The 11,116-nt window shown below is 48.8% G+C and overlaps 2 protein-coding genes across 6 annotated transcripts; one reads left to right on the plus strand and one right to left on the minus strand.

Annotated features, from left to right (window-relative positions):
- Positions 1–936: 936 nt before the first annotated feature.
- klhl31 (kelch-like family member 31) lies at positions 937–5,276 on the minus strand. Of its 4 annotated transcripts, none has more exons than XM_086180750.1 (3): positions 4,925–5,276; positions 2,586–3,791; positions 938–2,495 (listed from the first exon to the last, which is right to left on the minus strand). In XM_086180750.1, exons 2-3 carry the CDS (start codon positions 3,758–3,760, stop codon positions 1,763–1,765), a joined length of 1,908 nt encoding a protein of 635 aa, XP_086036876.1. In that variant the 5' UTR covers positions 3,761–3,791; positions 4,925–5,276; the 3' UTR covers positions 938–1,762. The 4 variants fall into 4 exon arrangements, with proteins under 4 accessions (XP_086036878.1, XP_086036876.1, XP_086036875.1 ...); XM_086180749.1 differs by having other exon boundaries at positions 2,586–3,788; positions 4,581–5,275; XM_086180748.1 differs by having other exon boundaries at positions 939–2,495; positions 4,581–5,249.
- Positions 5,277–5,294: 18 nt separating this feature from the next.
- On the plus strand, positions 5,295–10,299 carry eloal (elongin A, like). 2 transcript variants are annotated; one of them, XM_086180746.1, is made up of 11 exons: positions 5,295–5,449; positions 6,729–6,785; positions 6,871–6,983; positions 7,077–7,962; positions 8,036–8,135; positions 8,241–8,408; positions 8,482–8,579; positions 9,083–9,263; positions 9,387–9,498; positions 9,803–9,906; positions 10,039–10,299. In XM_086180746.1, exons 1-11 carry the CDS (start codon positions 5,372–5,374, stop codon positions 10,098–10,100), a joined length of 1,959 nt encoding a protein of 652 aa, XP_086036872.1. In that variant the 5' UTR covers positions 5,295–5,371; the 3' UTR covers positions 10,101–10,299. The 2 variants fall into 2 exon arrangements, with proteins under 2 accessions (XP_086036872.1, XP_086036873.1); XM_086180747.1 differs by having other exon boundaries at positions 8,045–8,135.
- The last annotated feature ends 817 nt before the right edge of the window (positions 10,300–11,116 follow it).

The following is an 11,116-nucleotide window of genomic DNA, read 5'->3' on the forward strand; positions in this document are numbered from 1 at the left end:
TCTTCTGTTCTGCCCTGTCGAGAGCCATGGCTTATAATTTGAACTGTGGGTAAAATTAGGGAAAGCCTGGCAGTGACACAGCAAACTGTTTCCCAGAGTGACTCAGCATATCTGAGGAGGACTCTTCAAACTTACACTGTTTTAAACTTGTCATTACACCGAATAACGACACAGATTTTTACATTTATTCTTTCTGCATTTGTGACATTCACAATCCTGCCTGACAAACAAACCAGCAAAGAAAACCAGCCTGGCGCTGTTTGAAATAAACTACTTTTCTGATGAGGCTGTCATGAAGTCGAAATTTCACTTTTACCCGTTTAACCTGTCCCCCATGGCCAGTTTTACCAGTTTAGTGCTTAGAAACTCCAGTAAAAGTGACAATCTGCCAAACTAGAACAGCAGAGGCATGCAGGCCCACTGCCCACCAACACGGGAGGGAGTGAGAGGAAGTCTCCAGGACTGAAATGGAGGCACGGCAGAGCGACACATTGTGCACGACGTGACAGCGCTTGTTGTCTTCGCTGGCGTCGGCTTTCAGGCCTGGAGTTTTCGAAGATAAAGAGAAAAAAAAAAAAGTGAATTCCTCGTGACTGAAATGGAGAATGGAAATGAAGCCCTCTGGCTGTCACACCCTCCCACAGTGGAAATGTCAGCTTCCCCACCACCTTTCTGTCACTCCGCCTCTTGTACCAACATTCCTGTTGGCCTTTTTAATAATTTCACCCAAGAGAATGAACAAGAAAACTAAAAGGAACAAATAAATATGTGAAAAGAGCAACATTCCTGTGAGTTTGTTGACAAGAGTAAGAAGCAAAACACCCCTTCAACACATCCCAACCTCAGCCAACAAAAAGTCATTTTTATGGAAGTGTTTGGGACAAATGACCACAGCAAGATGGCTACTATGTCACCCTTTAATTTAAAAAGAAACAGGAACAAAAAAAAAAAAAAAACATGAGCAGTCCAGAAATTCATGAGTTTGAACTTCCAAGAGCACTCAGGCTGACAACGTAATCCTCGAGTCATGTTTGTCTTTGTTTTTTTACAAAATAGTTTATTACTTTCACATCAAAATCCATTCAGACCTCATCATTCCAACATTTTCCTGGCAGAATCCTGAACGGTGTTTATAACAGAGTGCATGAAACACATGTAAAGATGCAGTGTGTGTGTGTGTGTGTGTGTTTAAACACCAATGCTGAGCACCGACTCCTGGTTAGTGCTGCCAGGGTTAACTCCCGCTCCAGCCTCCCTCCTTACTCTGTTCAAGTATCTGAGAATCACAGTCGCTACAGTCAGCGTATGAAAGACTGTTTTATTGACGTCTGCTAAGGACAAACAACACAGTAGCATTAATTTCACGGTACTGGGTTAAAAAAAAAGTACCTTTTCCTTCAGCTGCTTCAGGGCTAATTAAATAACGTCTGAATTGGCCCCAACAAGAACTTTGAGTCTGAAAGTACGATAAGTTGGTGTGATGCTCATTGCTGTGCCCAGTTAGTCTCAATCATGTCAAGATTAATGCTGAAAATTATCCTTGAGTGTGAAAATAATTCAGAAAATGGATTTTGAATTAGTTGCCCAGTTCTGGCCTTCTTTATTTCTTTTAGCTTTTCCTCATTTTCGCTCATTCCTGACTCTTCCAGTGTCAGCCCTCTTTTTAAAAAGGACCTGGGGTGGAGTCTGGAAAGATTTATGCAACAGACAGGCTGGAGAACCTGTAAGCATATAAATGACATCATGGCTATGACCTAAATCCTCATATGCTAACTGGCGCTGAGGAAACTGAACTGGCTCTGGATTCGCGTGTTTTCCTCGTGGGCACAGTGACGACACAGCATGAGATGCCGACTGTAGCTTCTGGCAGCTCGTCATCCTCAGTCCATTCGTTGAGGTCGGGGTTGTAAACCTGAATGCATTTCTTGTATTTCTTCTCACCCTCGTTCCAGCCTCCGAGGAGATAAATCTTGTTGTTCAAACTGGAGATACCAGCTGTGCTCACTCCCGTGTGCAGAGGTGCGACGTAGCTCCACTGCCCGTTGTGAGGGTTGTAAGATTCTACAGGCAGGACGTCCACCCTCTCCCCACGACCTCCCAGCTGGCTCCCACCGATGACGTAGGCCCGGTCCCCCACCGTGGCGGCGCAGTGCCAACCTCGAGGTGAGCTGAGGCTGCTCTTATCCTGCCAACTGTCAGTGGACGGGTCATACGAGCACACGGCTCTAGAATAGGCGTTGTTGATGTAACCTCCAGATACGAGGATCTTGCCGTCAATGACAGAGCTGGCATGGCAACAACGGGGCACCTCCATCGGTGCTTTCATTTGCCACTGGTTGGAGGAAGGCACGTAGCACTCCACAGAGGCCTGAACACCATCAGCGTTACGCCCTCCGATAGCGAACAAGAGGCCGTTGAAGGTGTTGAGGCTGAAGTGGGTGCGCCGCTGGATCATGTTGTTCAGATGGATCCAGGTGTTGAAGCGGGGGTCGTACCTACAGTGGGTGAGAGGTTATTTTTTTCTAGCTCCACACAATGTACGAAACCACTCCATGCTGGCTCAAAATGTGTCAGCTGGATGTTACCTGCAGAAGTTGCTGACGGCATGTTTAGCCTGGTTCCTTGCATCGTTCTGGTCTTCACCTCCCGCCACATACAGGAAGCCATCCAACACCGCCACACACTGATTAAAGCTCTTAGCTGGCATCTCTGTCAGCCTGTTCCACACGTTGTCCATGTCCCTGTACAGAACCTCCTTGCTGAGAGATTTCTCTGTCAGGGCCGGGCGTCCACCCACCGTGAGTATCACCTTGAGGCCACCCCGGACCTTTGTTCTGCGTGACTGCAGGATATTCTGTTGGTATGGCAGCAGATGGTAATTCATGGCGTCGACAAGGAGACGGTGGCACTCGGGGTCTTGCATCATTCTAGGCACACTCTGGACGTGATTGACCAGGTCTTGGGCAGAAATGGTACCAAAGCGGATGTGAGTCAGGAGATCCGCGGCATACTTCAACCTCTTCTCGTCAAAGTCCAACCACTTCATGGCGATCTGGAAGGCCGTGATCTCGGAGGGCAGCTGCAGGGAATCATCAGAAAGGAAATCGCTGATCTGCTCATAGGTGAGCTTGAGGAACTGCTCCATCTCGGAGAACTCGATGAAGTTCTCCCGCATAAACTTCTGCGCCGCCTCCTTGGTCTCTTTAAGGTCGTAGGCATCAGCGATATTGGCCACGTACATGCAATTCTCCACGCTGAGCTCCTGCATGAGGAAATCACTGCACATCTTCACTAAGGTTCCGATCTGCAGGAGCATGGCGGCGGCGATGGTGCTGCCGATGCTGTACAGGGATAAGGTGAGCTTTCCGGAGTACGCGTAGGTAATGGCGGTGGCCAGGCCGACAGGTGAGAGGTCGTTCAGGTCAATCTTCTGGAGGGTCGAATCCTTCTTCAAGATGTTTCGAATGTACTCGCTGCAGGAAGCCATGACGACTTTGTGGACGTCAAATGACTTTGACTTGGTGGCGACTGTCAGGTCGCAGAGGAAGCTCTCGTGGCGCATGGCGCTCAAGCCCTCCAGGAGGTTGGGGGCATACACAGAATCTGTGACTTCAGTTGAAATGCAGTTGAAGCCGTTTCCTCCTTCTAACAGGGTGTTCAGCCCGTTGATCTTGTTGATGGGGCTGTCCTCCACCATGATGGTCATTTCATTTATGTCTCCTTTACTCTTTTTGGCGGCCTTGTTCTTTTTTGGTGCCATGGCTGTAGCAGCAGTACGCAGCCCAGACCTTCTGAAAAGACAAAGGCAACTTGTCAGAACTGGAATAGAAACGAGCTCGAGTTGGATGCACCTAAAATAAAACATGCTGCCAAATAATAGGGCCTGGATTTAGTCTGGTCTTCTCCCATCAACGTGGAATAAGGAGGACAAAAGGACACGTTCACACGACGGATCCACAAATGTCTTCTGCTGCTCAGCATGTTTTTAAATGCATGTGCGTGAATATTGAGGTGCTGCTCCGTTGCCTCCAGTTCATCAAACTTATTTAGTCCGGAGACGGCAGTTTCTTACATTTTAGCCTTCACAAACATGTGTTGTGTACCAGGTGATGTGTGAGCCAGTCAGTGGTCAACATGCCCCCTCTGCATCTGTCACATTTTATCAGCGGAACATCCAGGAATAGCAACACTGGACGGCTCACCCATGACGTTCCTTTTATAGACCTAGAGACACGGCAGCAGGCCTCATGTCCTCTTGCTGCTTCAGTTCAATTAACAGCAAATACATTTCGTCTCTTCTGTATTTCTTTAAGCTCTGGGCTTGACCGTAATCGCGCCACACAATCTATGAAACAGAAAAGCCCCATAAGAAGCCGGTCTTCACACCATGTGCACCCTTTATCGGGTTCTGACCCTGTGGCTGTGCAGGAAATAAGTCAGGACCTCAAATAACATTCACCCACCGCAGGCCAAGTTAGAAAATTTAAAATTTGACTTTAAAATCAAAATAAAGAACATTGATTGCCACTCGCTGCCTTTTCATAGCTAAAATGCCAAGAACCGAGCTTGGGATTTCATACCTGACGAATGAAGTTGAGGCTGGGGAAGAAGGATCTGGTGCCTCCAGTTACTGGAGCAGGAGAGAGAGACCAGCAGTCGCCCCCGCTCAAAGAGAAAACTGTTAACTCCTCCTCTTGGGGAGTTGGTGCCAATCACCAATTGTCCAATGCATGCAGCACGGGGGGGACCATGCACCCCCCCCCCCCATCATAGTGTCCCACAATAGCCTCCAATCAGATGACGTCAACATAGCTGTGTGGCGTCCACCTGTGTCCTCAGAGGGACGCCGTACCGATGCGGTCGGCTTCTGATTCAAGAGCAAATTATGAAATGACCTTAAAATACAAAACCGATCAAAACTGACCGACTGCTGGCAGCAGCTCCGAGGACTGGAGCTCACAGCATCAGCGACACTATAATAGAGCAAATGAGGAGTTGTCCCTCGGTGTTCGCCATCAGGAACGCTCGGATGAACAGTCCTCTGAATAAAAGCAGGCCAGGCTAAGAAGCGGCCTCAGTTCTGTTTCCCCTACAAATGTTTAAATAACAGAGGAGAGGTTTGACCGCTGGTTTTCTGTTAATTTATCATTTTTTGGGGGGGGGGGGGGGCACAACAAATCAGCTGAGCTTTACTCTCCCTCAGCGACCGGTACCGGGCCTCCCTGGTACCGGTCGCTGCCTCAGCCCAGCATCACGCGCTGTCCGCCATTTAAGCGCCATCTGTCTCAGCTTCCGCCCATTAGAACCGGGGGTCATCAAGGGGCGCGCGCACTGCCAGGTGTGCGTGGACGGTCGCTCGTGAATCACCGCGATGGCCGGCGGCTCCGACGTGCTCGGGAGGGTCATGCGCTTCAAGCTGCAGCTGATGGAGAGGCCAGAGTCCGCTACGGTACCGGCAATATTGCGCTTCTGTTCACCCCTGAACGCAAAACACAGGCGGGAGAACTTTAACTCGCCGTTGAGCCTCTGGGGTCCGGCTGTACGCGGTGGATTCTCCTCCACTTCCCATCAGCCCCTCTGTCTCTAATGGCTCGAGTCCAATGTCTTTGATTGGTGGCGTATTTGCTCGTGTACTTGGACTGTCGAAGTATTGTTTGAAGAAAAAAAAAGAGAGAGAGATCGGCAGCCTCGGCTACTTTCCTCACCTTCAGAACGACGTGTGACGTGTCACCACTGCTCTAAACATTTTTAGATGAAGGAGAAAATGCACATTTTTGATTGAGGATTTTGAAAACGTCCAGAGAAGAAAAAAGTTCTGACTCAAGTAGAAGCGTTTGTTAAATGATGTTGCAGGGATTGAATTTACCAGTTTTAGTGGTTTTGTTTGTCTAATAATAATAATAATCTTGTCTAAAGGACCAGTTGGGGGCGAATGTAGTGATGGGAAGTTTCCTCTACGTCATATTCAGTGGGATAAAGTGACAAGGTTGCTACTGAGCACCCAAAAAACCCCACAAAGAACAGAAGAACAAAAGTGAAGATGTTGTGTTCACTGTCCCGAGCGCTCAGATGGTTCCACTGAGCAGTGACGGTGAATCATAGAGACTCAGGACTGCAGGGGTTCCTGGGACTCCCGTCCTGATGAACTGACGTGTGCACGGCTGTCGTAGTGGGACGGCGTGCTGTCTGGGCGGGGGGGTCTGGGTGGATAGGTGGTGCTCTGCTGCTAAAATTGGCAACTTCTGCAGTTGTTCAGTGTGCGTCTGCTGTCCGTCAGGAGGGAAGTCTGTGGCTCTCTGCAGGCGTCTTTCTGCCAGGTTTACTTGTTGTGACATTGCTCAGGGTTCCATTACTTAAATCTGCATGAATGGTTTTGAAAAGAAGACCCAACAACAACAACAACGCTCCCAGTGTCCCACGCACAGACGAGGACACAGATCAGCTCATTCTCCATATATAGTTCCCAGTAAAAGGAGCAGCGGGTGAGGGAGGCTCCCATACATAGTGACGGCTCTGAACGCACAATCAGCAAATCCCAAACCAGGACTGCCATATTTGGTATGTCAGGTTTTGTTCAGTTTATTTTTCAGCAACTTTGTGTCTGAACCCTGCGTGGAGGCTTTGTTCAAGCACACTTGATGTTTGGCCAAATACTTCTGGAAAGAGCCGCTGTAAATCTCACCAAGCACGGAACCAGATGGATTCATGTCTATCGATTCTCTTTCCAGGTTCTAAAAATCCTGCAGAAACTCCAGGATCTGGATATCACATTAGACATTCTCGCTGTAAGTGTCTGTCTGTTGATGCGTTTGCATGTGATTTGTTTTTTTTGTCCTTGTCACACCTGATGAGTGTCTACGTGTAAACTAGGAAACTGGAATCGGTAAAACCGTTAACTCCCTGCGCACGCACGAGGAGGCTGGAGATCTTGCCAAGTTGCTCGTGAGAGGTTGGAAGAAGTTGGTGCCGAAGAAGTCCTCAAGGTGCGGTGCATCCAACCCTGGAGTCCCACTGCCCTCTGCCACATAATAATACCTGTAACTGAAATCTTTCCCTTGACTGTCCCCCTGTTGCAGCCACACAGTGGATGGAAACGCGTCCGACACGTCTCTGAAAGACAAGCTGGAGAATTTAAACAACTGCTTCACGTCACATGGTAAGAATCAAAGAAGGTCCAGCAAACATTTTAGAAGAGCTGATTCAGCAAAAGCACACCGAGGTCACAGAAGACAAAAGGACCAGAATGGAAAAAGTCATCGGCACAACCAGAACACTCCAGAAAACAACATCCTGAGCACAAACAAATCCTTCCAAGAGGAAAAAGTTGTTTCCAAGGAGAATAAAAATGATCTCTGTCATAATAAATCAGAAGACAGTGACAGTGGAGACACAAACTCAGAGGACGCGCCTCAGAAACCCAGACCGGAGTCGAAGGAAAAACTGGAGAGCACCTCAGGCTGTGGAGGCCTCCGCTCAGAAAGAGAGCTGAATAAGAAATCAAAGCCATTCAAAAAACCTCCACAGGAAAGTAAAGAGGCCTTTTCTTTTGAGTCCAGGGACAAATACTCAAAACGGCTGTTAAAGGTGGACGTCGATCCAGAGGACAGATCCCCCGGAACGTTGAGGAGCTCCGAGGCCCAAAACAGAAAAAGGAAGAAACACGAGAAGGAAAAGCATGTGAAATGCAAAGAAGAGTCTGAATACAAAGAGCATTCAAAACCCCACAAGAAAAAGTCCAAAATAAAGCACGAAGACAAGGAAAGCGACATGGAGGAGCCCTGCATGTCCTTCGAATCTTACCTGAACTACGACAAGAATGTTCCCAAAAAGAAGGAACGATTTGGAGTCAAGAAACCTTCCAAGAAGGTCAAGACTGCGGAGAGAGAGAAACCCACCAAAGACCTGGTCGGGAAGCCCGTCAGATCCCCGGTGACGTCTGCAAACGCTCTCTCTCCAAAAAAGGTATAACTGACCTACAATGTGAGGCTGTGACTGCAAGCTCATCAGCTCGGTAAGGACTAACCTTCTGTTTGAGATGTTTAAGGAGTCTGTCATGGCCCAGCTCAACGTTCCTCTCCCTGCCGTTCTGTCTGAGTTGGACAAGCCGTCCAGTTTTGACTACCTGGAGAAGAAAGGTGAGGTGTTTTCACTGAATTGCTGCGTTTTCACTCTGATTACATTCACCTTGATCTGTGTGTGTGTGTGTGTGTGTGTGTGTGTGTGTGTGTGTGTGTTAAAAGTTGAGAAGGAGTCGGACCTCTGCGACGTGTCTGAGGAGCCTGCGGTTTTCACTGGTCAGCGCTTCAACAGCAAGATGCAAGTCTACTCCGGCGCGAAGACCGTCTTCCTCCCCGCCATGATGAGCTTGTACCAGCAGTGCATCCGCACACTGCAAAACAACATCAACTGTGAGTGGAGCTCAAGAGCCGTGTGAGGCGTTTGATGTCTGTCAGCTTGTTGGTTTCACGCGTCTCTTCTCAGTGCTGTACGAAACTGGTGGCGTCCCGTTTGAAATCCTTGAGCCGGTGTTGGAGAGGTGCACACCTGAGCAGCTGCTGCGCATCGAAGAGTGCAACCCAGTAAGAAACTGAATGAATTCAGAGCGAAGTCCCGCTGGGAGGCCTCTTTGTAGGTGCACCTGCCCAGACGAGGCGTTCGTAGACCAACAGTCTGTGAGTCGGCTGTTGCAGGTTGAAGACCTGTGAGGTGGTGCAGGCTGAACCGCCAGGCTGAGGACGATCAGTTTCTTCTCTTTTGACAACTTTGAATCCGGCTCTTCTGTCCTCATCTTGTTTTGAGAGTGAAAATCAAATGTCTGCAGTTTTTCTCTGCTGGATTGTTGAGTAACTGCATCATCCTGCGATCAAAGTCCAGTGTAGATCACAAGTCTCCAACAGAATACTGTCGGATTTGGCTGACCTCATCGATGTAGAGCCGGATTTGAAGGAGCCGGCTGTAAAGTGTCAGGAGCAGGTTTACCTCAGGGGGCCACCGAGTGCGCTTGCTATTCTGAAATGGCTTTTCAAAGTTGTGTTGTCTTTGTGGTTCCAGGTTTGTGTTTGAGTCTGTGGTGTTTGCACAGGTCTACATCGGGGTGACAGACCACTTGTGGGGGAAACACTGTCAGAAGGACTTCAAGGATGCCAAACTTCAGGAGTACGAGTCATGGAAAGAGATGTACATCAGGCTGTCGGAGGAGAGGGAGAGGAAATTCCAGAGGCTGACGAGGAGCATCGTCTCTGCTCACTCCAAGAAACCCAAAGGTGCTGCGCAACTCCAGTGTGACGTCTAAACGATGGAGCCTGAAGTGGATTTGCTGTGGTGTGAAGTTCAGAGGCGACAAGTTTCTGGTCTTCATCACTTTGTGTACACTGACACTCTTGTAGGCCGGCAGGTGAAGATGGCCTTCATCCACACGGTGGCCAAGCCTCCGAGGGACGTCAGGATTCAGCAAGAAATCCACGGGACGGCGGCTCAGCAGCCTCAGCTCAGGGGCAGGTGGGCCTCAGACCCTCGGACACGACATCAGCACCAAGTTTTACTGACGCTGTCTGTCCTAGAACATGGACACCTGGTGAACCACGCACAAGCACTAAACTACAAAGGTTGTAGTTTTACAGGAGGGTCATGTGACAGGACAGGAACACTCAGGGCCTGGAACACTGTGCTGGTTCAACTGGTTTTGTTGTGGTTGGTTTTAGCGAACTGTTGCAGTTTGACGTGGGGGTGTGGAAGTGTCACGGTTCACGGGGGGTCCAAGAGCCTCATGTTTGCTGTCCTGACACTGTTTATGTCTGTGCAGCATCAAGGTTCAGGACGCCAGATCCCGGCCCAGTCATGAGCCCGCCAGGTCCAGCAGCACCAGTTCAGGGCTGAGCAGCACTCAAGACCCTCGCAAGAAAACAAGTCAGCCACCATGAATGTTCCCAGTTTGCTGCAACTCCTCAGACTGGCTTTTTTAAAATTTATTTTTTAGATGAATTCAACAACCAGGCCGAACGTGACTGTGTCACTCAGATGATCTCGTCTCTTTCACAGGAGTCGCTCCAATGATGGCAAAGTCCTTAAAGGCATTCAAGAAGCAGCTGGGCCGCAGATGAATGCTCTTATACGATCCGGTTATTTGCAGTGTGGATGTGGTGGCGGTGCGCACTGTTACTCATTAACTTTGGACAATCCCTGGTCACCGTGGCGAGCTCTGTGCGCCAAAACATGTACAGGCTTTGTTTTTCTTTTTTTTCCTCTGACAATGTGAATAATCCTCACAATTAAATAAATTAGAAATGCAAAATTATGTGATTTGACTCAATATTTTGTTTCTCCAGGCGTGTTGAATTGAGTCGGTCCTGCCTGTTGATAGAGTGTGGCTCCCTCTAGAGGATGAATCACCTCACTTCAGATTTTTAATTTCTCCTGCTGACGATGTCAGATGATCTCACAAGGAAATTTGATATGAATGTATTTAATGACTCCACTGCCTCTTGCACAAAAAGAGAATCAAATTAAATCTAAAGTGACCACCAGAAGCATGTGAGGGTTGGTGGCTTGTGGCACATCCAGACCGGATGTCTGAAGGTTTATGTAACCAGATTTGCTGTGTTTGGGCTAGAAATGTGATCTTTGACTCATTCTGACTCACACAGAATCAAAAATCACCAGTTTTCCTGTCAGGCCCCCATCATAGAAAATCAGGCATTTGTCAACACGGTATGTGTGGTTGTTACTTGGAGGCCTTTTGCTGGGTTCTGGTGTCTCATGTTTGGTATTAAACGGACAAATGTCAGCGGCGGGCTGGATCTCCTGCAGCCTTCAGCAGCACCTGTGGCGCCCGCTGGGCTGCGGCCCCGTGACGAGCTCCTCCTCCTTTAATTCAACGGTTGGAGAGCAGCTGACTGAGGGCGAGACTCGGAGTATCAACATGGATCCTTCTGAGTTTTAAAAGCTGCTTCTTCTTCTTTTTTTTTTTAGCTGTTGGGACTTCTAGCAATGAGGATGGATTCCCGGCTGCTGAGGCGTCGGCGTGAGGGCGAGCGGGGCGACACTGCAGCTGGAGGCCTTCACCACTGAATTAGTTTGAACGTTTACATCAGTGCAGCCGAGCAATTCACCTTTTATG

Source organism: Aulostomus chinensis, chromosome 16, assembly GCF_037954235.1.
Source record: "Aulostomus chinensis isolate RoL2024-O1b breed Wild chromosome 16, RoL_Achi_v1.0, whole genome shotgun sequence".
NCBI classification, from domain to species: domain Eukaryota; kingdom Metazoa; phylum Chordata; class Actinopteri; order Syngnathiformes; family Aulostomidae; genus Aulostomus; species Aulostomus chinensis.

Bases quoted from the DNA above. Each gene is read 5' to 3' on its own strand.
- klhl31 (XM_086180752.1), bottom strand. From the start codon at position 3,760: ATGGCACCAAAAAAGAACAAGGCCGCCAAAAAGAGTAAAGGAGACATA. The intron at 2,496-2,585 runs GTAACATCCAGC...CACCCACTGTAG, and splicing joins GCCGTCAGCAACTTCTGCAG to GTACGACCCCCGCTTCAACA.
- eloal (XM_086180746.1), top strand. From the start codon at position 5,372: ATGGCCGGCGGCTCCGACGTGCTCGGGAGGGTCATGCGCTTCAAGCTG. The intron at 5,450-6,728 runs GTACCGGCAATA...TTCTCTTTCCAG, and splicing joins AGAGGCCAGAGTCCGCTACG to GTTCTAAAAATCCTGCAGAA. The intron at 7,963-8,035 runs GTATAACTGACC...CTTCTGTTTGAG, and splicing joins ACGCTCTCTCTCCAAAAAAG to ATGTTTAAGGAGTCTGTCAT.